At 47.7% G+C, this 26018-nt stretch overlaps 2 protein-coding genes across 5 annotated transcripts in view; one reads left to right on the top strand and one right to left on the bottom strand.

Annotated features, from left to right (window-relative positions):
* Positions 1-15078, top strand: part of ZCCHC17 (zinc finger CCHC-type containing 17) — a 66185-nt gene extending 51107 nt beyond the window's left edge. For 2 of the 4 annotated variants that reach the window (XM_070078869.1, XM_070078871.1), the window contains exons 8-9: positions 14195-14352; positions 14568-15078. In XM_070078869.1, coding sequence (XP_069934970.1) covers positions 14195-14352; positions 14568-14688 — 279 coding nt within the window. In that variant the 3' untranslated portion in view covers positions 14689-15078. Of the gene's footprint in view, positions 1-14194; positions 14538-14567 lie in introns of those variants that run through there. The other 2 variants (XM_070078870.1, XM_008265816.4) reach the window with 2 other exon arrangements.
* Positions 15079-15738: 660 nt separating this feature from the next.
* On the bottom strand, positions 15739-24195 carry FABP3 (fatty acid binding protein 3). The gene is made up of 4 exons (XM_002716060.3): positions 23437-24195; positions 19352-19524; positions 17545-17646; positions 15739-16026 (listed from the first exon to the last, which is right to left on the bottom strand). The coding sequence occupies exons 1-4, from the start codon at positions 23507-23509 to the stop codon at positions 15973-15975; spliced, it is 402 nt and encodes a 133-aa protein (XP_002716106.1). The 5' UTR covers positions 23510-24195; the 3' UTR covers positions 15739-15972.
* Between the last annotated feature and the right edge of the window lie 1823 nt (positions 24196-26018).

The following is a 26018-nucleotide window of genomic DNA, read 5'->3' as shown; positions in this document are numbered from 1 at the left end:
AGAGAGGTGAGAGAGGTCTTCCATCCGCTGGTTCACTCCCCAGATGGCTGCAACAGCTGGAGCTGCGCCGATCTGACAGGAGCCAGTACCCTCCTCTAGGTCTCCTTCACGGGTGCAGGGATCCAAGGACATGAGCCATCTTCCACTGCTTTCCCAAGCCACAGCAGAGAGCGGAATCTGAAGTGGAACAGCTGGGACTTGAACCGACACCCGTATGGGATGCCGGCACAGCAGGTAGCGGCTTTACCTGCTACGCCACAGTGCCAGCTCCTGTGCTATAGTTTTGTCAGGAATTAGTTGTTTTTCTATCATGTGGGATTTTTCTGATTGTGGCCAGTTACTGAGTTTTGTTTTAAGTCTTTTACAAATTTTAATTGAGTGGTCCTTTTTTGCCAAGGGTTGCAAATCTAGGAATACAAAAACTATTATGAGATACTTGTCCTCAATGAGCATTATTTACAAATTAAAAAAAAGCTCAGTGTAGACAGATGGTAGATACAAAGCTCTGAAACGTACATTCCTAATGTTGTCTGGTGTGACTGCCATTCTCTTTCATCCCTCCTTGCTAAACACACATGTGCCCCTCTACCACAAATATAGTCACTAACATCAAAACCCTGCTTCTATCCTTATATCTTTTTTCCTAAAGATTTATTTGTTTGTTTGTTTATCTGAAAGAGTTACAGAGAAGGAGAGGCAGAGAGAGAGAGAGAGAATCTTCCATCCACTGGTTCACTCCCCAGATGGCCACAACTTTTGGAGCTGAGCCCATCTGAAGCCAGGAGCTTCTTCTGGCTTCTTCTTCCCATCTGATGTATGATTTTCAAGTATTTTCTCCTGTCCCATGGATTATGTATTAATCTTTTGATAATTAGTGTCCTTTATTTCCCCTCCAAATTTACATTTTTAAAAAACTGTAGCAAACAACATAAAATTTACTATCTTGACTATTTTTTAATTGTACAATTCAGAAGTGTTAAGTATATTCACATGATTTGTGTTCTTTACACAAAAAATTATAATTGTGATGACATTCAGCTTACCCACTTTTTTCTTATTGCCTGTGCTATTTTGGTGTCCTATTTAAGAAATCAGTGCTAAATCCAGTGTCATGTACACTTTCCTCTTTTGTTTTCTTCTAAGATTTTTTATACTTAGCTCTTTGATCCATTTTGAGTTATTTTTTTGTATATGGTGTTTTATAAGGGTTCACATTTTCTTGCATGGGGATATTCAGGTTTCCCAAACCATCTGTTAAAAAGACTGTCCTTTCTCCCTTTGGATGGTGTTGGCACCCTCGTCAACAATCATTTGACCATATGAGTGTTTGTTTATAGGTTTTCTCTTCTGTTCCTTTGGTTGTATATGTCTGTCCTTATGCCAGTACTGCACTGTTTTGATTACTGTATCTCTACCCAACTTTTCTTTTTACAGGTTGTTTTGTTTGTTTTTACTATCTGTATTCTTAAAGACTCTATATGAATTTTAGGATGGATTTTTGTTTCTGCAACAAATGTCATTGAGATTTTGAGAGATAGAATCTATAGATTATTTTAGGTAATATGCACATCTTAACTATATTGTCATCCAACCTATGAAAACAGGCTGTCTTTCCATTTGTAACATTAATAGCAGTATTTTATAGATTTCAGTAGACTGATTTTTCATCTTTTTTCAATTTTATTCATAAGTTTTATATTCTTTTTGATACTATCACAAATTCAATTGTTTTCTTAATTTCGTTTGTGGATTGCTTGTTGTTAGGGGATAGAAACTCAGATGATTTGCATGTTGGTTTGTATCCTGCATCTTTGCTAAAATTTATTCATTAGTTTATTTGTGTGTGAAGTGTTTTACATAAGTCATGTCATATGCAGACAGAAATACTCTTGCTGCTTTGGTACAGCTAAATTTTAACATTTTATCATATTTTCCAAGGATTATTCTTTGTCTTTTAACCTTTTAGGAGGTAAATGGTATTTGTCAGGTTCCTAAAGTGGCTATATGAATGATATCTCAGCTTTTGTGAGTCTTTGGTTGAGTCCGGGTTTTTTTTTTTTTTTTTTTTTTTTTTTTTTTTTTTTGCATTAATGACTTGACTTAGTACAACTAATTATTGCTGTCTTGCTAAAGCTGCTTTGAGATACATATTTCAGTTCACCAGAAAAACTATAGGTTCTGCTGGGTATGAGGCTCTCTATGACCACTTTACCACCATTGACTGCCCTTCACTTAGTAGAAGAATGGTTGACAAATGATGGCAGTAATAATCATCATACCTTATTACTCTTTATAGTACTTTTGTATATATGAACTTTTAACTCATGAGTCTTCTTTGATTAAAAAGTGTTCCAGCGGGGCTGGCACTGTGCCTGGTAAAGTTGCTGATGGCAGCGCTGGCATCCCATATGGGTGCTGATTCAAGTCCTGGCTGCTCCACTTACAATCCAGCTCCCTGCTAATGTGCATAGGAATGCAGCAGAAGATGGCCCAAGTATTTGGTCCCCTGCACTCACGTAGGAGACCTAGAAGAAGCTCCTGGCTTCACCCTGGGCATTGCAACCACTTGGGGAGTAAACCAGAGGATAGAAGATTCTCTCTCTCCTTCTCTCTCTGCCTCTGCCTCTGCCTCTCTATAACTCTGCCTTTCAAATAAGTAAACCTTAAAAAAAAAAAAAAAAAGCTTCAGAGAGTTGAGAAGGTTAAAGCTTCCCTCTTGATGCCCATTGTTGCTACTGAAGCATCCTTTTGCACCATTGTCCTTTACCCCATTATTAATCCTTCAGCACTTACGCCTCACATTTATGCAGTATTGTTTATAAAATACCTTCCTACTGTTATTTCTTTTTGTCCTTTTTCAGTCCTATGAGGTAGTTAGAGCAGGTATTATTACCATTTTAATTATGAAGAAATAGGGATCCAAAGAAATTGGCTGACTCCCCTAAAGTCACATGAATGTAAGACATAGCACTGAAATAAGAACCCAGATCTTTGGATGGGCATTGTGGTGCAGAAGGTTAAACTGCCACCTGCGATGCCAGATCCCGTATCAAAGCACTGGTTCAAGTCCTGGCTGCTTTGCTTCTGCTCCAGCTCCCTGCTAATGTGCCTGGGAAAGCAACAGAAGGTGACCCAAGTACTTGGACCCCCTGCCACCTGCATAGACGACCCAAATGAAGTTCCTGGCTCCTGGCTTCAACCTGGCCCAGCCCCAAGCTTCACAGCCATTGGGGATTGAACTAGCAGATGAAAGAGTTATCTTTTTCTATCTCTCTTTTCCTCTCTAACTAACTCTGCCTTTCAAATAAGTAAATTAAAAAAAAAAAAAAAAGAACTCAGATCTTGGAGTGGGTGTTGTGACACAACAGATTAAGCTGCTGCTTGGAATACCTGCACCCCATATTTGAGTGCCTAGTATTGAGTCCTGCCTCTGCTTCTGTCTTGGGTTCCCGCCATCCATATGGGAGACTGGATGGGGTTTCTGGCTTCTGGCTACTGGCTTTAGATTGGCCCAGCCTATGCTGTTGCAGGCATTTGGGGAGTGAACCAGTGGATGGAAGATATTCAGATATTCATTCTCTCTCTCTCTCTCTCTCTCTCTCTCTCTCTCTCTCTCTCTGTAACACACACATCACATCTTCCTTTTTCTCTGTAACTATGCCTTTCAAATATTTATGAATTTTTTAAAGATGTAATTATTTATTTCAGAGGCAGAGTTAGAGAGAGAGATAGAGGTCTTCCATTCGCTGGTTCACTTCCCAAACAACTGGACCCTAGCTGACCCAAAGCCAGGAGCCAGGAGCTTTTTCTGGGTCTCCCTTGTGGGTGCAGGGCCCAGGCACTTGGGCCACCTTCTAATGCTTTCCCAGCCACTAGTAGGGAGCTGGATTGAAAGTGGAGCAACCAGGACTTGAACCAGTGCCCATGTGGGATGCTGGAGTCACAGGCGGAGACTTAACCTATTACGCCATAGCGCTGGCCCCTGTTTCTGAATATTAAGAGGAAGCATGTGCCCTGGGGAACAGACTGCTCATGGGTTACAGTGAAGTTTAGCTATAGGACAGATCTTCAGAAAGTTCACAGAAAATGCTTATTTTGAAAAAACTATGCATGCATGGGTGGGCCTTATGGCAGAGTGGGTAAAACCTCCACTTGAGGCACCCACATCCCATAGCAGAGTGCCTGGTTCAGGTCCTGACTACTCCAAGCTTCCCATCTAGCTTCTTCCTGATACACCAGGGAGACAGCAGATGATGGCTCAGGTGCTTGGGGTTCCTGCCACCTACATAGGAAACCCAGTTGGGTGTTAGTTTGCATGTTCCCCAAAGGCCATGTGTTAAATGTTAAAAGCTTGTCCCCAAAGTCTTATGTGAGTGGTTAGTGGATTAAGGGTAGAAATGTAATTCAGTTATGGGGTTTGGAGGCCAGGCCTTTGAGAAGTGATGAGCTGGATTAGGCTGTTAGGGTGGGACCCTGGCAATAGGATAATGGTGGCATTGTCAGGAAACTATATAGAAATAGATATAGACAAGTATGCACCTTCTCTGCTTCCTAGCTTGCCATGTGATTGTTCCTTACCCTCTTCTGAACTTTCCAGATAACCAAACAAATGGAGCCACCTGATCCTGGATGTTGAAATTCCAAAACTATAAACCTTCCTTCATAAGTAGCCTGACAGATTTGTGTTACAGTAATGAAAATCTGACTAATACACCAGGCCTTTCTCACAAGGTATCATTTGAGTGGGAGATTGGTGGCTTCAGCTGGAAGGACAGGGGTAGAGATGATGAGGAAGCATTTGAAGTGTGAATATGTTTTGAACTTGAGATAATTTGTTGAGGGACTGAATATGAGATAGGAAAGCAGGTGAAGATGGCACCAAGATTTTTGGATGGAATAACTGGAAGGTTTGAGTTGAGGAGAAGAAATATAGAAGCAAGTGTAGGAGTGGGAAGCAAACAGGAGTTTAGTTTGAGTTTCTGACTATGAAGATGAGAAAGAAGCTAGAAGGAGACTCGTTTTGGGAGTGGGTAGGACACAGGAATTGAGATGTCTATCAGATTTCCAAATATAGAGTAAACATTGGATATATAGGTTGAAGTTCAAGGGAGAGGCCTGGGTAGAGATACAAATTTGGGATCATTACAAAGGATGGTATTTGTATTCACAAAATATTATGATATTACCTGGAGAGGGATTTAAGGACTGAGCCTCAGAGTGCTCAGCACTTAGAGGTTATGGAGATGAGGATGAGCCGGCAAAGAAGACCGGAAAGGAACAGCGCAGGAAATTGACTGAGAAGTGAGAGAATGTGATGAAAATTAGGTAAGGAGTATGTGCATTTAGACTGTTTCATCAAGAAAATGAGACCCAAGTATTTGGCCATCAAGAGCCATTGATGACTTTGATAAGAACTCTTTCGATAGTGGGCTGGCAACCTGAGGACAGCATTCATGAGGTTGGGTTTTTTCTTTCTCTCTAATGGAAACTCTGATGGCATGCTTAATTGTTGTTGAGGATGAGCCAGTAAAGAGGAATAAAGTGATACAGGAGACAGTGCAATCTCCGGAATGATGTCTTTGAGTTGCAGAGAAGGGATAGGATTCTGTGTATAGCAAATTAGTAGTAATGTAGGACAGTTCACCACTTCCTGAAAGACCTTTCATGTCTTTACTTTGTGCTGTCTTCCCTCTGGCTTACAGGCCCTCACTTCCCTTCTCCCACCAGTACCACCATCACCACCACCACTTCCCCACCTGCCAAACCATGTTCATGCTTTGAAGCACAGCATATTACACAGCCTTCATAGTGCCATCCTCAGAGTCCGTGGACTCAAATCGGTTTATTTCCCAGGTGTTACGGCATACTGTTGTTTTTTTTGTTTTTTGGTTTTTGGTTTTTTTTTTTTTTTTTTTTTTTTTACAGGCAGAGTTAGACAGTGAGAGAGAAAGACAGAGAGAAAGGTCTTCCTTCCATTGGTTCACCCCCCAAATGGCCACTATGGCCAGCGCACTGTGCCGATCCGAAGCCAGGAGCCAGGTGCTTCCTCCTGGTCTCCCATGAGGGTGCAGGGCCCAAGCACTTGGGCCATCCTCCACTGCCTTCCCGGGCCACAGCAGAGAGCTGGACTGGAAGAGGAGCAACTGAGACAGAATCCAGCGCCCCAACTGGGACCAGAACCCAGGGTGCCGGCACTGCAGGCGGAGGATTAACCTAGTGAGCTGCAGCGCTGGCCAATGGCATACTGTTTGTACTACTTGTGCTACATTACTTAGCATGGCTTACCTAGTATTTTAGTCTTTCTCTCTGCCTAGATACTTTGTTCCTTTAATTCATGATCCCTGATTTCTAACCTCATTTAACCATTTTTTAGCCATTGTTATTATTATTATTATTATTTTAAGATTTATCTATTTGAGAGGCAGTTACAGAGAGAAGGGGAGACAGAGAGGTCTTCTATCCACTGGTTCACTCCCCAAATAGCCACAATAGCCAAAGCTGGGCCAATCCAAAGCCAGGATCTAGGAGCTTCTTCCAGGTCTTCCACATGGGTGCAGGGGCCCACTTGGGCCATCTTCCACTGCTTTCCCAGGTCTTCAGCAGAGAGCTGGATCAGAAGTGGTGCAGCCGGGACTCGAGCTGACATCCATATGGGATGCTGGCACTGTAGATGGCAGCTTAACCTACTATGCCATGGCACTAGCCTCTAACCATTATTATGAGACAAATTAATGGATATTCCTGGATGTTGGAAGGTACTCAGTAAATGTGTGTTGGGTGCATGTACTGTATAGCTGTTAGAGGTTATTCTTTCCCTTGTTTGATGAAATTGGCTCATGTTTGGCGGCGATGGTGTCAGGCTCCACTGCTGAGTGTTTACTTTGCAACTCCCTCCCCACAGCACCTGCATATTGCTTTCCTCTAGTAGGCACTAAAGTCTAAGTGTTTCCCTCATCTTCTGAGCAACACTGCATGTTATTGTGGCTCTTTAAAGTACTTTGTGTTAGTAAATATCAGTAAATATTGTGAATTGATTGAAAAACCTTTTTTTTCCTTCTGATCCTTGCTTTTTCCTTTCTAAACTATGATACACTGGTATGTTGTAGGCAGAGTCTATCCATGAATCACCTTCCATCCTATATCCCAAAATTTATCCTATTTATTCTATTTATCCTATATCCCAAAATTTATTTATTTGGTAATCAAATCATCTCTTGAGAATTAGTCATTTCTCAAAAATAAATGCTTGCTTGGAACCAATGTTGTGGTACAGTGAGTTAAGCTGCTGCTTGTAAAGCTGGTGTCCTGTATCTGAGTGCCACTTTGTATCCTGGCTACTCCATTTGTGATCCAGCTCCCTGCTGATGTGCCTAGAAGGGAGCAGAAAATGTCCTAAGTACTTGGGCTCTTGCCACTCATGCAGGAAACCCAGATGGAGTTCCTGGCTCCTGGCTTTGACCTGGCCCAGCCCTGACTGTTGTGGACATTTGAGGAGTGAACCAGTGGATGGAAGATCTCTATGTATCTGTCTCTCCCTCTCTGTCACCTTGCCTTTCAAATAAATAAATCTGAAAAGAAAGAAAAAGGGGTGGGAGGATTGGGGAAGGGAAGGGAGAGCAATGAAACATACCAACTTGATTGACTTGTGGCTAAATTAGCACCTATTTGTTGGGAGGTGTTGTTAGGTACCAACTTGATGTGGTTATGGGGCTGGTGTTGTGGCACAGTGGGTTGGGCTTCTACCTTTGATGCTGACATCACATGTGGGCTCCAGTTTGGGTCCTGGCTGCTCCACTTCTGATGGTGGCCAGGGAAAGAGAGGGAGAGGGGCAGCAGAGGATGGTGCAGGTGCTTAGGCTCCTGCTGTCCAGGGAGGAGACCCAGATGGAGTTCCTGGTTCCTGGCTTCAGCCTGGCCCAGCCCCAGCCCTGCGGCCATTTGGGGAGTGAACCAGCAGATAGGACGGTCTCTCTCTCTCTCTCTCTCTCTCTCTCTCTTCCTTTTTTCTCCCTCTCTCTGTAACTCTGCTTTTCATTAGAAATTAATTCATTTAAGCAAATAAATAAATCCTGAAAGAAAATAAATTGATAGGACTAAAAGAACATCTTTGGGACCCACCGTGAATCAAATCCAGATTCTATCACTTGGACAAGTCCCTTCAGTTCAGTCAACTTCTCTGAGGTTATACTTTTCTTTTCTGAAAATACATGGATAGTTATCCCCAATTTGTAGATTCGTTGTTGAAGGTTAGATGAGATATGTATGCAAAGGGCCCAGCATCCAGGTGATTAAGTACTCAATAAGTGCTCGCTTCTTCAGGTTTTTTTTTTTTTTCCTTTTTTAAAAAAAGTTTATTTATTTATGTTAGGAAAAGAGTTGCAGATTGGTGCCTCCTCACACGGGGCACCAAAATGTTGGGAAAAGAGTTGCAGAATAGAGAGGAGCCAGTGTACGAATTTACAGCCAGACTGAATTTATTCAGAGAAAATAAATCCGTCGAGTTTGGTGACCAACTGCCCACGTGCGCACTGATGGAACACATGCAGAAGGCCCGACCCCAGGGGCCAGGGCTTTTTATATTTTGGGAGGGCTGGGATGGGGGTGGGGTAGGGGCAGCAGGTGGAGGGGAATTCCTGGAACTGGTCTTTCAGGTGTTCAGAGCAACTGGTCTTTCAGGTGGCTGTAAGAGGTGGGGTATGGAGGCAATAGAGTTTGAGACCCAATTGAGTTTCAAGGGCAAGGGATACATTCCAAAGTTTATCTCTTTTGGGCAATGAGGGAGAATGGCTGAGGCTTATATCCTTGTTCCATCAATTTATTAGGAAGTCAGAGAGAGAGAGAGGTTTTCCATCTGCTAGTTCACTCTCCACATATGCCTACTGAGCCAGGCCAAACTCAGAAGCCAGACACTTCATCTAGTCTCAAGCAGTTGGGCCATTAAATCTATCTGCTGCCTCCCAGGCACATCAGGCAGGAAGGTGAATCAAAATTGGATGTGGTAATTTTATCTCAGTCACTCAGCAGTATGGAATATGGGCATCCCAAGCAGCATCTTAATCTGCTGTACCATAACGCCTGTCCCTTCCTTTCTCAGTTTTTGTGTTTGTTTTGTTTTTCTGTCATACTTGGATGCTGCTGTCAGAACTGTAGAGAAAATAAGGGGATTAGCTGCTCAAACAAGAGTGTGTGCCTTTGAAGAGTAGTTACAGAGATAATTGAGCACCAACTTCCTCTCAGTGCTCCCTCCTAGCTTGCCATGAGCTCACACCTCTGAGTCTTTTTTCACCCTTTTCCTCTTTCTCTTCTCATGTGAGTACAGTCAAGGATCCAGAAAATTCTGGTTTTTGGTCTTTCTAGACCCCAGCTTCCAATTGAAATGACTATTCTTTTGTTCTCTCTCTCCTCTGTATTTTTTTAAAGATTTATTTATTTATTTATAATTCAGAATTACAGAGAGAGAGAGAGATCTTTCATCCGCTGGTTCACTCCCCAGATGGCTACAACAGCCAGAGCTGGGCCAGGCCAAAGCCAGGAGGAGCCAGGAGCTTCTTCCAGGTCTCCCACATGGGTTCAGGGGCCCAAGCACTTGGGCCATCCTCCACTGCTTTCCCAGGTGCATTAACAGAGAGCTGGTTTGGAAGTGGAGCAGTCAGGATGGACTCACTGGCGCCCATTTGGGATGCTATCGCTACAGATGGTGGCTTAACCCCAGTGCTGGCCCCATTCTTTTGTTCTCTAGCCCAGGGCTAGACACACCTGAAAATGACACCACCTGGGGCAGGGTTGGACTGTCTTTGTTCAGGCTGCAAAAACCCTTTCACATTGAGATGGAGGTCTACAAGGCCATCACCCAGGTCTGCCTTGCTAGCTAGAGCTCACATTTCAGCATGCCAGTTTTCTAGTGCTTATTTTTCTTTCTAAGTCTATCTAAGAGAGTGAAAGGAATGCGGTGCCAGACTCTGTATAGCGTTCTTGTTGCCTTAGCCTTTGTCAATTCACTTCACTTCTCTCTGAATTGCACTTAAAAAAAAGTTACCATTTCTCCACTTATCAGTTTTATTATTATTTGAAAGATAGAAGCTCCCATCCACTGACTCATTCCCCAAATACCTGGAGCCAGGATAGCAGTCACTTGAGCCCTCATCACAGCTTCCTCCCAGGTTGATTAGCAGAAAACTAGCTATGAACCAGAGCCAGGAATCAAAGCCAGGTACTCAGATATGAGACATGGGCATCTTAATTGCTAGGCTAATCACCTACCCCAAGTTGCATTTTTTTCATCTGTAAAATGAGAGTAATTCATGAGTTTTGGCTCTGACATATTATGAGACGAGGGATGCAAAAAGTTTGATAAGTGCTGTTTAGATAAGACAGTATTATTATCTTCCTTATCCAGGCTGGGCTAGGCTTGGAAGGAATTGGTGCCAAACTCTACATTTATTTTCCAGGACACTGTATTACATAAGGTAAAGCCTATGATACCCTGTGATGGACTTCAGTGGTCTTGCCAGCCAGGAAGGTGCAATGCTACAAGCCAAACCATTGATTTGTCAGCTCTTGGCTCCTCCCCACCATGGCTGCTACAGTACTATAATACCATAATGTGGGTCTGGGAAGCTTTGTTTGCTACTACTCCATTGAAGATGCCAAGAAAGAATTTAGGTTTAATCTCTTTTGAAAACATTGACTCATCTGCTGTAGATACTTGGCCAAACTGTTAGAACACCCTGAAATGAAAGAAAAATACTCCTAGATACCATTGAGTGCCTGTGCTGTATCATCACAGTTAGTACTTATTAATCCTCATAGCATCCTTTGAAATAGGTTCTTTATTTTCAGGTAACTGAAAAGAAAATAGGTTCAAAAAGTTAAGTCCCTTGTTCTAAGTCACATAAACAAGTGACAGAGCTGGAATTTTCTTTCTGTCTTATTCCAAAATTGTTGTCCCGACCACCTTCCACAGGGCCTCCCATCACTGTACAGGAAGAGGGATCATATGCTACATAGGAAAACTCTGGAGATTCCCATTGACACCAACTATATGCAGATCCCTCTGCCTTGTGATCTGGGGCAAGTGGCTTTCATGGTCTGCAGGCCGTAGGTACTATCATTAAATCATCACGGCCATGTGACTAAGGTGCTATTCTTATCTGTTTTCCATTCGAGGAGACGAGGCCTCTGTGGGGTGAGATGACTTGCCCAAGGTTACAGAACAGTAAGTGGTACAGCCAGAACTGAAGTCTAGGTCCGTCTACCACCTGCCTCGGAGTTCTTTCCACCATTTCTCAAAGACAGCTGACAAGAGGAACAAGTGCAGGAGCCTCAGTTCTTTCCCCTTCTCTCATAATCTCTCCCTCTTTTAGAAACCTTACCAAGGCAATACAGGTCTTTGAAACTCCAGGAAAAAGGTTTATGAAGAGCTTAAAAATTGCCTGGCCTGCTCCATGTAAGTCAGGGAAACTGCTTCCTGGCCTTTGTGTAGTGTTGTATTCTTACTTTCAGCACGGTGTGGCGGGTGTAGCATTGGGAAAGTTCTTTCTGAGCTTTGTTCTTTATCAGTATGATATCTTCAGGGTACTGTAAATATTAGAGATGATAAACATTCAAGGGTAGCAAGTAGAGGCTCTTAACTGACAGTGGCTCTTTTCCCTGGCAACAAGGTCTAATAGAAACCAGTCTGGGAGTCAGGAGTCCCAAGTCTCTCACTCTCTGGTTCTGTGACCTTGGGTATGTGAGTCATTGTCTCTAGATGGAACAGGTAATCTCTAGGGACTGCTTTCAACTTTTATGTCCTGCTTTTTACTAATGGCAGTAATAGATACTCGGTTTTTTGTTTTTAATATTAATTTATTTGAAAGGGAGAGGACGAAGAAAAGAAAGATCTCTCATCTGTTGATTCACACCCCAAATGCCAACAAAAGCTGGGGCTAGGCCATGCCAAAGCTGGGAGCCAGGGATTCTTTCCAGATCTCCCATGTGGATGGCAGGGACACAACCACCTGAGCTGCCATCTGCCACCTCCCAGGTGCATTAGTAGGAAACTGAATCAGAAGCATGGAGTAACCTGAACCAGGCACTCCAGCATAGGATACAGATAGCTTAATCTGCTTTGCCACAATGCCCACGCTGTTTTTTTTTTTTTAGATCAAACTGAACATATTATATGAAAAAGACTTAATGAACTAGAAATTTTTATTCTCTACCTCTTCCTCTATTCAGTTCATTCCCAAGTTAACACTTGTTACTAGTTTGTGCCCTTCCCAGTGTTTTCTGTATTAAGTGTATATAGGTATGTATAAATACATATATATCACATGATGTGCACATATGAGGGTACTTCAAAAAATTTTTTGAAAATGAAATTAACGGGCCAGCATTGTGGTATAATAGATTAAGCTGCTGCCTGCAATGCTGGCATCCCATATGGGGGCTGATTCATGTGCTGGCTGCTCTACTTTTGATTCAGCTCCCTGCTTGTGGCTTAGGAAAGCAGCAGAAGATGGCCCAGATCCTTGGGCCCCTGTCACCCATGTGGAAAACCCAGATGAATCACCTGGCTCTTGGCTTCGGTGTGGCCCAGCCCAGTCATTGCAGCCATTTGGGGAGTGAACCAATGGATGGAAGATCACGCTTTCTCTCTCTGTCTCTAATTCTGCCTTTCAAATAATAAAATCTTTTTTTTAAAGATTTATTTATTTATTTGAAAGAGTTACACAGAGAGAGAAGGAGAGGCAGAGAGAGAAAGAGGTCTTCATCCGATGGTTCACTCCCAGATGGCCTCAACAGTCGGAGCTGCGCCGATCCAAAGCCAGGAGCCAGGAGCTTCCTCCAGGTCTCCCACCTGGCCATTCCCACTGCTCTCCCAGGCCACAGCAGAGAGCTGGATGGGAAGTGCAGCATATGGGACTGGAACCGGTGCCCATGTGGGATGCTGCACTGCAAGTGGTGGCCTTACCAGCTACACCACAGTGCTGACCCTTCAAATAATAAAATCTTTTTAAAAAATCAAATTAAAAGATACTTATTTTGATATAAAAATGTGAAATTCATGCATAGTTTCTTAATAATCATTTTCCATGAGCTTTTTTTTTTTTTTTTTTTTTTTTTTTAGATTTATTTATTTGAGAGGCAGAGTTATAAGCAGAGAGAAAGGTGTTTCATCAGTTGGTTCACTCCCTAGATGGGAGCTGGGTCAATCCGATGCCAGGAGCTTCCTCTGGGTCTCCCACTTGGGTGCAGGGGCCCAAGCACTTGAGCCATCTCCTACTGCTTTTCCAGTCCATAAGCAGAGAGCTGGATCGGAAGAGATGCAGCCAGGCCACGATTCAGCACCCATATGGGATACCGGCACCACAGGCCCCTCCATGAGCTTTTTAAAGACCCCTTGTGTGTGTGTGTGTAAATACTCATTGTACAGCAGAGTTGTATAGCAGGCAAGGCCTCTACTTGCAATGTCATCATCCCATGTGGGTGCTAGTTTGTGTCCTGGCTGCTTCATGCCTGATCCAGCTCCCTGCTAATGGCCTGGGAAAGCCACAGAAGATGGCCCAACTACTTGGGCTCCTACCACCCATGTGGGAGACTTGGATGAAGCTCTTGGTTCCTAACTTTAGTCTGGTACAGAGCTGGCTGTTGCAGCCATCTGAGAAGAACCAGCGGATGGAAGATGTCTCTCTCTCTCTGTAACTGATTTTTCAAATAAATAAATAAATCTTTAAACCACACACACACACGTCATATACATTGGAATCTATAATACATGATGTCTTTTTCACTTGAAAGGGCAGAAAAGCAGTAATCTTCCATCCACTGGTTCACTCCCCAAATGCCTGCAATAGCCAAGGCTGGGCCAGGTTGAAGTCGGTAGCCCAGAACTCCATCAACTTAATCAAGACCCAAGTACTTGAGCCCTTACCACTGCATTCCAGGGTATACATTAGCAGGAAACTGAATTGAAAGCCGAGCAGCTGAGACTTGAACAACCCAGACACTGATATGGAATGTAGGCATCCCAAGTAGCATCCTAACCACTGTGCCAAACACCCACACCCTCTGGTTAGTTCTTAAATATTTACTTTATTGCTTTTAATTAATGTCTCATAATGTACTAAGTGGCCTATTGGTTGGCTATATGCTATTATTTTTAAAAGCAGATATACCCACACAGTGTTGAATTTTTAAATTTTCTTTTCAGGAAAAGAAGAAAAAGAAACATAGAGACAGGAAGTCATCTGACTCTGACAGCTCAGACTCTGAGAGTGATGCAGGCAAGAGGGCCAGGCACACACCCAAAGACAGCAAGGCAGCAAAGAAGAAGAAAAAGAAGAAGAAGCACAAGAAGAAGCATAAGGAGTGAGACTGGGAAGAGCAGAGGGGGTGGCTGAGAGAATAAGGAACCAGGAGCCTAGTGCCAGTGAGCCCTGGGTCCTGAGAAACTTAATGTGGCCTCCCACCCCGCTGACTCTGCTCCCGTGGGAGATGGCTTTCCTCGTGTAGCAGGCAGGTTTGGGAGTTAAGAGTTCAAAAGCAGCTGCCTAGATGAGTTACTGTTTCCTTATCACACCCAGTTCCTCTGCAGTGACCCCTGCATCTACCCATTCATTCACACAACTTCCTCATTCACTGGGAGGTCCTGCCACCCTCCCCAGCTGCCACTGCCAGAGCTGGATTCCTAGGGGTCTTGGCTAAATCCACAGGGCCTGCTGTGGAGGTGAGTCTGGCTGTAGTTGGACACAAGAGCGATTGGCCCCTTCCTCCTGTTGGTCTGTGTTGGGCCAGTTGGTGGGTGGTCTCTGCCACATCCGGCACAGGGGCAGGAGACTGGCAGCAGGAGGGAGAACATGGTAAGAAGTGGTGCTCACTTTCCCAGTCCCCCAACACCGTTCTCCTGTGCTGGAAGTGACAGCCAGTGGCCACCGTCAGAAAGCAGCCATCCAGTGTGCCTGAGCTCGTGTGTGACATTCCAGCAGAACACTGAACCAGACATCTGAAGCCAAGATCATTGCTCTACTTTGTATTTGCTACCGTGTGAGTCAGTCGGTTCCACTTCAGATCTCTGCTTAAATTCCTGGCACTAAATGGAAGTGTGTTTGGTTTTAAACTTACTGAAAGTTCTTATACCTGTAATCCTCTTCCTAGGTAACTTACAGGCTTAAAGTCATTGAGCCTGCATTCATTGACAGGAAAATACTTAATATGTTACCTTAGACCTTGGAGAGGCCAGCTGAGGTACAGAGCCAGAGGCACTAGCAGGTCACAGCCTTCTTAGGAGATCACTTATAAGCCCTCCTTTAAGGATCAGGTGACCTCTTTGCACAGTCGAGGAGAGAACCAGTAAGAATTGGTAACCATGACAACCAGCCTGGCACATAGGCAAGAGCCCAGAAGTCATCTTAGGCAGTGGGCATCTCTCCCACCACCGTGGCACAGTGTGGACCCTGTGTCCTGAGAAAGGGAGGGGCCACAAGAAGAGCCAGTGCAGGCTGGGCCCGAGGTGACAGGTCAGCAGTCACACCTGGGGAAGCCTCGCACTGCCTGGACTAGAGCTCATCTGACCGTGAGGAGGGTCAGTGTGAAACAGGTGTAGCTACAGCTGTCCTGTTACTCAGCTGACAACCGTCTGAGACCGTCCACGTCAGGCTCTAGTCTAATGCTTTCCCTTAGTGACCTTCAGGCAGCCTCACACAAAAGGAAACTGAGACTTCTAGCATCATATCACCAAAGGAACAGACAACTGGGTGGCCTTAGCTCTGCTTTATTGACCTCAGAGCACCCTTCGGTTGCAGTTAAAAAAGAAGCCACATACACAATGAGAACTGGAACTGGATCCAGGCTGATGCCACCTGACCCTGGGAGAATTCCCCAACTAAGGCAGATTTATACAAAACACGAGAGGAAAAAAATGAGGCAATGTGGTGCTGAGTTGAGGGGTAGCCGGCTGGCAGAGGAGCAGTCAGTGACGGCGCGGGCGGGTCATGCCTCTTTCTCGTAAGTGCGTGTGCTAACTGCACTGCCGTGGGTGAGCGTCTGGAAGGAAAGACAGAGTTAGATGGGGGCGGGCAGAGCAAGGAAAGCTGTCAGGAGCACCCTTCACTTTACCCACTATAGTAATCGTCAATTCAGTACTACATGCCAGGCACTTGACACATATTCGTTAGAATTCCTCTTTTAGAAATTTGGAAAAATGAGCTTTGAGGGAGGAAGTAATTTGGTTAAGATCCTGGAGTGTTTCTCTTTCCCCTACACCATTCAGCTTCCTTCCTCCTTTGTGCAGGCACATAGCAGACAAATAGGTGAGTAAAAATGGCCTAAGACGCTTGGGAAAAGGCCTTGCTAGGCTACCAACTTTCCATTCCCTTCCTGTTTTGGGATAGTGCCTGGGCAGAGCCCCGAGCTTCCACCATCCGGCCTGGTTTAAGAGCCAAGGCTATGTCCTCACCATGGTGCAGTTGCCCAGTGAGGATTTGTGTTTCTCATCACCAAAGCTAAGCACCTCATTCTTATTTAAGAGTCAGTGCAGGTTACACTCACCCAAGAAGAATATGCTATGGAAATGCCAAGGTGAGAACTTGATGCCGTACAGTTAGAAGGCAGAGACCAGGTTATGGGAAGAGTTCAATCAAGGCTGTGTTTTCCAAGTCCCCAAGTTTGTCCCAAAACAGACTGCACTGGGAGGAGGTGGGACTGCAATGGAGGGGAGAGGCTTATGCTGTTTAGACAAGGGCCTACCCTTACGTGTGACCGTGCAGTCCTAGGGAGAAAGAAATGCTGTGATGATGGCTGGCGCCGTGGCTCACTAGGCTAATCCTCTGCCTTGTGGCACTGGCACACCGGGTTCTAGTCCCGGTCGGGGCGCCAGATTCTGTCCTGGTTGCCCCTCTTCCAGGCCAGCTCTCTGCTATGGCCCAGGAGTGCAGTGGAGGATGGCCCAAGTGCTTGGGCCCTGCACCCCATGGGAGATGGATCAGCGCGATGTGCCGGCTGCGGCAGCCATTGGAGGGTGAAGCAACGGCAAAAGGAAGACCTTTCTCTGTCTCTCTCTCTCTCACTGTCCACTCTGTCAAAAATTTAAAAAAAAAAGAAAAAATGCTGTGATGGGAGATGGGAGCTTCCTCTAAGCATCTGGGATCATATTTGGCCCTGCTCTCTGCCTCTTTCTGGGGCAAAACAAGGTGGAAACAGAAGGAAGGGACAAAAGATATGGAGTACCTGCTGTACTCCTCCCACCTCAGCTCTGTGCTGTGCACGTATGGTCTCTGTAGCTCCCAGAGTCCTACAGGTTGGTGTTACTGATACTGAGTATACAGCAGCACTTGGAAAATTTGCTTGTCTTAAGTCATACAGCCTATATGATGAGATTTGAACCTAGGCCCGTGTTGAACCCAAAGCCACCACAAAAAATTCCCACATCTACTGTTCGCCCTCTTCCCCCACCTCTTTTCCCAGCCTCTGGGCACCCAGGGAAAGGCCTTAGCTTTTTAAAGCAGGCTTGGGTAAAGGGGCAGTAGTAACCAATTGGGTGAGGGTTAAAGTTGCCCATCTTACCAGGATGAGTTTCCCATCACTGAGCTCCCGCACGAGCGTTGTCTCCTGGCCATCCCACTTCTGCAGGTGGACAAGTTTGCCTCCATCCAGTGTCACAAGGGACTGTGGAGAGAGGGTGGGAGCCTGAGCAGCGAGCTGAGCCAGGACCGAGGTGCAGAATGGGTCAGGACACTGAGGACACAACCTCTGACCCAAACTAGTGAGGATGCGGGAAGCAGAGCTCAGGCAGCCCACCTCCAGCCTGTCTTCACGGGATGTCCAGTTCACCTCCAGCCTCTGCCCCGCTGCTTCCTGGTTGGGGGAGGGACTGTCATACATTGTGTGAGTAGGGAGATGCAAGGAGTTCAGTGGCGCTAGACAGCCTGGTCCTGAGATGGGCAGGAGTCTGCAAGGTGAGGTGATCCACAAAATGTCTAAAAGACCCCTAGTGATGGAAAGTATTGAGGAATTAGACTGCTCTCCCCTTCTTGCTCCCATCATGTGACTTCTACAGCTACGGGCAAAAATGGCAAGAACCTAGGACTGGGTGTCCTTGCAGTGATCTCAGCCCTGGGTCAAATGCTCACGTCATCCTCCGGCTGCTGCTGGCATGCATCAGCTAGCTCTCATTTGGCAGCTCTCCCAGGTCTCATGAGGAATTTGGGGGGCGCTAGGCCAGACCAAGGAACCCTGACTGAGCAGGTTCAGTAGGAGAATCTGGGAAGGCTCTGTGTGCTTGAGGATGCTCATCTCAGTACTTTCCTAATCTCCACCTTATTCCTCATCCTCATCCCCCCGGTCTTTTTGCCCACTTGGAACAGATTATTTTTTGCCTAGACATCCCAGGTGACTGCTGTTACATCTTACCTTGAGAATTGGGCAAGTTTGGGAAGGTAGGGGAATGTGGTAAGGTAACTTCCTTTGTCAAAGGGAGGCTGCCACTCATGGATACCATCCCTAGCTCTGCTGCCTGCCTCCTGTGTGATCACAGACGACTTCAGCTCCTCTCCTTTGTGAGAAGACCAGACCCCACACTGTCCTTCCTAAGGGCAACTGTGAGGAAGAGAGAACAGCAGAGGGGCTGAAACAGGGTCATGATAGAGAGGATTCTATAGGGACATCCTGTAGAAGTCAAAGCACCTCAGTTCTCGTCCATGGCCCAGTGCTGGGAGCCTGAGGCACGATGCCAAGATAGGGCCACCACAGGGTGACAGAGCCCTGAATCTGTGGGTAGATGTTCACTACCCCGAGCCTAGGAAAATGAGCAAAGACCCAGACCCACACTGCAAATGCCCCATCCCAGAACATCCTGCCTGTCATCGGAATCATTGGAAATAGTTCATCAGGGTCAACAGCAAAGCCTGAGAACTGAGGTTGCAGAAGGCACACATCTGAGTAGGTCTCAGCTGCTTATTCCTGGCTGCCTCTTTGGTGTGGGAAGCAAGGCTGACCTCACACAGTGAAGGCCCTGATTTCTCCTGGGTATTGTTCCTAAAGCACTCAAAATCACAGCTGTGGCCACATAACTGCCCCATCTATGGAAGAAAGAAACCCAGAGGTACTCCATGCCTTGTACAAGTCACCCAGCTGGAGCTGGGGTAGACATGGGGGTCAGAAGAGCATCCTAGCTCTGCTGCCCACTCCCAGAGGCAGCTGGCAGGTGTTTCCCAGCAAAAGAAAACAAGAGGATAGAATAAATGTGTATTTAGCACCTGGAACTTTGGTAGCCTGCACCTCAGGGTGCAATGTCAGGGAGTCAAGATGACCAGCCTGTTTTCCTTCAGGGCCTCAGCACCCTCCACTCCCCATGCCACATTCCCTGACTCACCTTGACCTTCCTGTCATCTGCTGTTGTCTCATCGAACTCCACCCCAATCTGAAAGCTGATCTCAGTGTTCTTGAAGGTGCTGTGTGTTTTCAGGGTGATGATGTCTCCATTCTTTTCGATGATTGTGGTAGGCTTGGTCATGTTGGCCACTTGCCTGGTAGCAAAACCCACACCTGAGGACAAGGGGCAGGTTACACTTAATAGCGGCAATGTACAAGCTCTGAATAATTTCTAGGCACAGGTGTTGAGAAGAGGGAAAAGGGTAATCCCTTGCTTCAAAGCCTTTGGCCATTTTTAAAATTCAGTCTTCCCCTTAGCTCTGTGGTGAATAGACTACTGATCCCATTAAATGAGAAACTTTAGAAACAGTATACCATAGCCACTCGGTCAGAACTGGGGTTAGTGTAAGCTGCTGCTAAGTGCCTTCTCTCTGGGGAGATTCTGTACATGGGTGATCTCGTTCACTTCTTCCTGTCCCCTTGAAGAGTGATACTCTTATCCCCTCTTTACAGATGGAAATACTGAGTTAGAGCTAAAGCTCAGGGTCCCAAATCTGGGTTGGAAGCCCAGATTGGGGGCTGGTGGTGTGGTACAGTGGGTTGAGCTGCTGCCTGCAATGCCAGCATCCCATACTGGAGTGCTAGTTCCAGTCTTGGTTGCTCTACTTCAATCCAGCTCCCTGCTCATGTGCCTGGGAAAGCAGCAGATGATGGCCCAAGTCTTTGGGCCCCAGCCATCCACAAGGAAGACAGAGATGGAGTTCCAGGCTCCTGGCTTCGGGCTGGTCTGGTCCCAGTCATTGTGGCCACTTAAGTGAACCAGCAGATGGGAGATCTCTTTCTCTGTCACTCTGCCTTTCAAATAAATTTCAACAAACAACAACAGAAAAGCCTCCAGCGCTCACATCATTGTTCAGCTGCACCACCTCTCAAGATTGTCTTAGGTTGTCTTCCAGGGCACCTGAGCAGCTCTCAAGTCAGGCGCTACCGAAACAAGAGACAGACTTTGCCTTCCAAAGCCTCAGAAACAAGACTTTTCCACCTTTGGAAGTTTTTACTCTGAAACATTAATGCTTTTGTCCTCCATATATGACAAGGCATTTTCAAAGCCTCTTACCTATGATCTAGGAGGCGGATTTAAAGGGAGTATATCCCATTATGTGCATACATGTAAGAGAGGCCTAAAGTAATAGCAACAAGACTCAAGTCCAGGTCCCCTGATTCCTACTGTAAGATCCTATAAGGGGCCAGCGCAGTAGGTAAAGTCGCTATCTGCAGTGCTGGCATCCCATGTGGGTGCCAGTTCAAGTCCTTGGCTGCCCCACTTCCAATCTAGCTCCCAGCTAACAGCCTGGGAAAGCAGTGGAAGATGGCCAAAGTACTTGGGCTCCTGTACCCAGGTGGGAGACCCAGAAACAAACAAAAAACTCTATAGGAACTCTGTTGACCCAAGCATGGCTTCCCTGGATGCTGGGCAAAGCCCGGGTGTCCTACAAGCAGTGAAGAACAAAGTACTTTTAGGCTAAGGCTTGACTCCTCCATGAGGTTATCCTAGGATCTGTCCTTTTGTCTCCAACCTCCCATCACAACTTCGCTGTCCCTCCGTCCCCAGAGCCTATGCTGGCTGGCTTCTATGAGGCAGGAGGGCAGCCCAGTATGGTGAGGTGGTATGCATCAAGTCTCCAAACATGGCAACCCAGTGCCAGCTGACACCTAGGTATGTTTAAAAAAAAGATTTGTTTGAAAAGCAGAGTGACAGAGCTCCCATCTGTTGATTCACTCCCCAAGTGGCAGCAACAGTTGGAGCTGGGCTAGGCTGAAGCCAGTAGCCTTCCCAGGTGCATTCATTAGCAGAGAGCTGGATTGAGAGTGGAGCAGCCAGGACTCAGAATCAAAGCTCTGATAGGGGATGCTGATGTCAAAGCAGCGATTTAACCCACTGTGCCACAATGCCATCCTGCACCTAGGTAGTTTGCATGAGCCCACGAGTTGCTTTGCTTAATGCTTAGGACAATGCTATAGGGTAGCTTTTATTATCCCCAATTTATAAATGAGGCCCAGTGAAGTATCTTGGCTGAGTTGAAAACAGTCACTGATTAACCTGGATTTGAACCTAGGCTCCAAAACTTGGGTCATTTTGCCCAGCACATTCTTGGTTCAGGCACTCAGACCACCAGTTGTTTGTGGTCACTGGTACCACACTTTTGCTCCCTGAGAACCCTTGGTCTGTCTGCAATGAGAGAGATGGGCTGCCTAGCCAGTGAGGGACCTGGCCTTGCCAGCTGGTGTCAAAGTGACCCAGGCTGGTCAATCCCCAGCACAGAGCAGGGTCTTGTCACTGCACCTGGAGCTCTGTTTGCTTAGGACCTGCCCAGAGGTGTGGAGTGTTTGAGGAGGAAAATCACTATGGGATGAGTGTGGGAAAGTAAGAACTGGGCAGAATTTAGGAGACTTGGGAAGAGCCGGGTTCTCCTTAGAAATGAAGCCAAAGCCATTTACCGAGAGCTGAGGGTCTTTTCTCTGCAATGAGGAAAAGCAGGCTGAAGAGAGTCTCAGCCCTCACGTAAGAAACTGCCCAGGAACAGGTCTCCAGGGATACCTGCTCCTGGCTGAAGCTGAACAGGGTAGTAAGGCTGGTGTAACTCAATTCAGAGATTCAGCTCTTTGGCCCTAATATGTGCTTCGCGGGAAGAAACAAAACCTGGGCCCTCCGGCTTCCCCAACAGCTGCCGGGGGCCCCTGCTTCTCTGAGAATGCAGTCTTCCTGGAGTCACTGGCACAGAGCCCAGGAAGGTGCAGGGGCAGCTCTGGCCTCAGGAGCTGTATTTGGAGGCCCTGTTCCGGGAGTGAGTGAGGAGCAGAGGTGTAAGGTATAGGAAGTGGGCTTCCCTACCCCTTTGCAGCCCTCCTGCCATGGGAGGAAATCATGGACCTAGCTCAGCCATGAGCACCATTCCAGTTGTCCCTATTCCAGCCTGCTGGACTAGATTAGTCTCATAGCTGGGAATTGTAGAGAAAGGGTGACATGCTGTAAGCCCAAACCAGGACAGGAAGACCTGACAGCCGCTAATCCCTTCCCCTGCGTCCTACTCACAATGCCCGTAGGGTAGTGGGAAGAGCTCTGGGTTGTGGATCTAGAAATCTTGGGTCTTCCTAACAGCTTAGCTGTGGAATTGGTAGGAGATCCTCCTCCGTCTGGATCTCGGTTTCCCTTTCTGTTAAGCTAAGCAAGCTATAGCCATGTCCACGGTTCTTGCCTGTAAGAATCTTTGGGTCTTTATTCTTCATCCCAACACCACACAGCAAGCCAAAGCCTCCTGGACCAACACTCCTCACCCTCTGCTGCACCCTAGAAGGCGATGGCTTTCTCCACCCTGTCCCCCACACTGCATTGGTTCAGCGTCAGATTGTAGAAAAGGCCCTAGCTGGTGATGGGCCTCTTCCCACACTCTCCCACGCTCTCCCACGGCTCTCACAGTGACCAAGGCCTGCGTACATACCTCTGCAGGACAAGGTCAGACTGGCCGGTGAGAAAAGAGGGCCTCCAGCGAGAATCCTCTTACCCAACCCCACATGGAGAGGCAGGGGTTGTTGCTAGCTGAGCAGATCCCGGCCTCACCTCTTCCCCTTATCCGATTCAACAATGCACCTTTTCCCCAACTCAAGCTCCCTCCTACCGGGTATCTCCTATCTCTACAGGCCATAGTACACTCTGTCAGCCCCATTGCTTTTCTAGGTTCAGTCGCCTGACATTTCCAGACCACCCATGCTCCTGGTTTTCTCGCCTCCCCAGCCTCCCACCTGCCGGTCTTCCTCGAAAGCACCGCCCTGCCCCCACATCTACAGGCACAGCTGCCTCTCCTTCCTGTGTCTCCCTACCTGGAAAGCCCTCTCCCAGGGTGGGACCAGGAAAACCTCCTCCCGGGGGCCCCTCATTCCCCGGCCCGGGCTGCCAACCCCGCGTTCCTCTACTCTCCGACCTTAATCAAGGCAGGATGCCGGGGCGCACAGGGCAGCAGCCACGCAGGAGCGCTGTGCCGGGCTCGTCCTCCCAACCCAGCATCCTGAGCCCCGCTGGTCACTCACCGATTGACTTCATGTAGTCATCGAAATTCTTGCTGTCCACCAGCTTCCAGGTTCCCACGAAGGCGTCCACCATGGTGAAAGTGAGCGAGGCTGAGAAGCTGTGAGACAGCAGGCGTGCAAAGACTCCCGGAGCAGCGGCTCCCTAGCCGAGCTACCGCTTTAAATAGCCCTTGCATCACATGATGAGACGTGGCCCACGCCCCCCAGTGGCTCCCGAAATAGGAAGCCCCGGGCTGGCGCTCACCCGCGAGGGGCTGGCCGCCCCTCCCCCAGCCCGCCAAGGAGGGAGGGGACAAACCCGTGGCACCTCGCTTGCCTGCGTCAGCGCGGGTGCCTGGCTTCTGACTCCCTGCCCCAGGCTCTCAGGACTTGCGCCCTTCCCTGTCTTCGGCGCTCTTGGGAATCCGAGAAGGAAACCCCTGGAGCGGGTGCGGCGAGCCGGGACGCGCGGCGAGCCGGGACGCACGCCGCGCTAGGGCGCACGCCGCGGACCTCCTCCACCCCACAGTTCCACAACGAGCCTGAGCTTGGAGTCCGAGCAGAGATGAGAATGGGGGAGAAAGGAAATTCGCCCTTGGGTTGGTACTCCCTGGGGAAAGCTCTGGTTGACCCTTGTGACACAGATATCTGTCCTTTTACGAGGAAGGAGCCTGAGACTCAGGGCAGCCGACAAGGTCACAAGAATACCTAGGAGAGGGGGAATTGCAAACCTGGGCTAGCAGGCTCCCACTGCCTGGTGGCAGGGAAGTCGGCGGAGGCAACATCTGCGGCCGAGCTTCCCTGAGTCCTCGCCTGCTCCGGGTGAAAGTATGACCCTTACCTGGCGCGGCGCCCGCACCGCGCCCGCTCTGCACCTGCTTGCCCCGGCAGGTGCCTTTCACCTGGAGCCCAACTCCCCACCCAGCCCTGCCAGCATTCCAAGATTTTCTGATCTCTGAGCTTTTGTGCAAGTTGTTCTCCTCACCCTCTTTCTGAAATGCTGTCAATTCCATCAGCCCGAGGCCCCTTCCCCCACCCTGTGGGACTCCACCGCCTGCCTTCTGCACTCTGCACTCCTGCAAGTCAGCCTACACTACCCTTATCTTTTTTTCTCGAAGATTTATCTGAAAGGCAGAGAGAGGGAATGACGGACAGAGATCTTCCATCTGCTGGTTTACTCCCCAAATGGCCACAAGGACAGGGCTGGGCCAGCACAAAGCCAGGAGCCTGGAATTCCAGCCAGGTCTGCCACGTGGGTGGGTGGGAGTGAGGCTCCTACCGAATACAGACAATGCAGGTGGTGGCTCAACCCCACGCCCCACAACCTCGGGGCAGGACTCACCTCCCTTAAAGAGCCTGTGCCAGTGTTTGACACTTGACAATTTACAGAACAGTAAGACCTATGGTAGTGTTAATGTGTATTGATCCTTATTTCACACCCCAAAGGGCCTTAAGAACATTGTGTCCTTGAACTTTTAAAACAAAATCCCTGGAGCAGGCGTTACGGTGCAGCAGGTTAAACTGCTTTAAACCCCTGCCTGGGTTCACAGCATTCCATGTCAGCACTGGATGCAGCCCCAGCTGCTCCGCTTCAGATCCAGCTCTCTGGGAAAGGAGCAGAAAATGGCCCAAGGACTTGGGCCCCTGCCATGTGGGAGACCAGGATGGAGTTCCTGGCTTCAACCTGGCCCAGCCTCTGGCATTGTGGCCATTTGGGGAGTGACCAGTGAATGGAAAATCTCCCCCCCCCCCCATCTCTGTAACTCTGTCTTTAAAAACACAAAAACTGCCGGCGCCTCGGCTCACTAGGCTAATCCTCTGCCTTGTGGCGCTGGCACACCGGGTTCTAGTCCCGGTCGGGGCGCCGGATTCTGTCCCGGTTGCCCCTCTTCCAGGCCAGCTCTCTGCTATGGCCCGGGAGTGCAGTGGAGGATGGCCCAAGTGCTTGGGCCCTGCACCCCATGGGAGACCAGGAGAAGTACCTGGCTCCTGCCATCGGATCAGCGCAGTGCGCTGGCCGCAGCGGCCGTTGGAGGGTGAACCAACGGCAAAAGGAAGACCTTTCTCTCTGTCTCTCTCTCTCACTGTCCACTCTGCCTGTCCAAAAAAAAACAAAAACAAAACAAAAACAAAACAAAACAAAACAAAACAAAACAAAAGACACCCCCCCCCCCCCCATAGTTAGGGGATGGGAGGGGCATTTTTGCCAGAGACTGTGCAGTGTGAATGAATTTCTGACAGAGCCGGCCCTGGACCTGAGGCCACAAGGAAGCTGAGCTGCACCGAGTGTGGGCTGTCCAGGGTAAGTGTGCGGGAGCTGGCACGGGAGCCCTGGGGCCTGACCAGCCCTGCCACACGTACAAGCTGGTCCTGCCTTCCTGCCTCTCTGGGCCTCTATTTCTCCAGGCGGAAGTCCCTGCCCCTGCTCTTCTGGGAAGGAGGCTGAGGAGGAGGAGCCCTCTTTCTCTTGAAAGTCTTGAAAAAAAAAAAAAAGAGAGAGAGAGAGATTTTATTTATTTATTTATTTGAAAAAGTCACACAGAGAGAAGAAGAGACGGAAATCATCTATCCACTGACTACTCCTGGCTGGGCCAGGCCGAAGC

The sequence above is a fragment of the Oryctolagus cuniculus genome, chromosome 7, assembly GCF_964237555.1.
Source record: "Oryctolagus cuniculus chromosome 7, mOryCun1.1, whole genome shotgun sequence".
NCBI classification, from domain to species: Eukaryota; Metazoa; Chordata; class Mammalia; order Lagomorpha; family Leporidae; genus Oryctolagus; species Oryctolagus cuniculus.
This window is presented reverse-complemented; position numbering and strand designations above follow the sequence as displayed.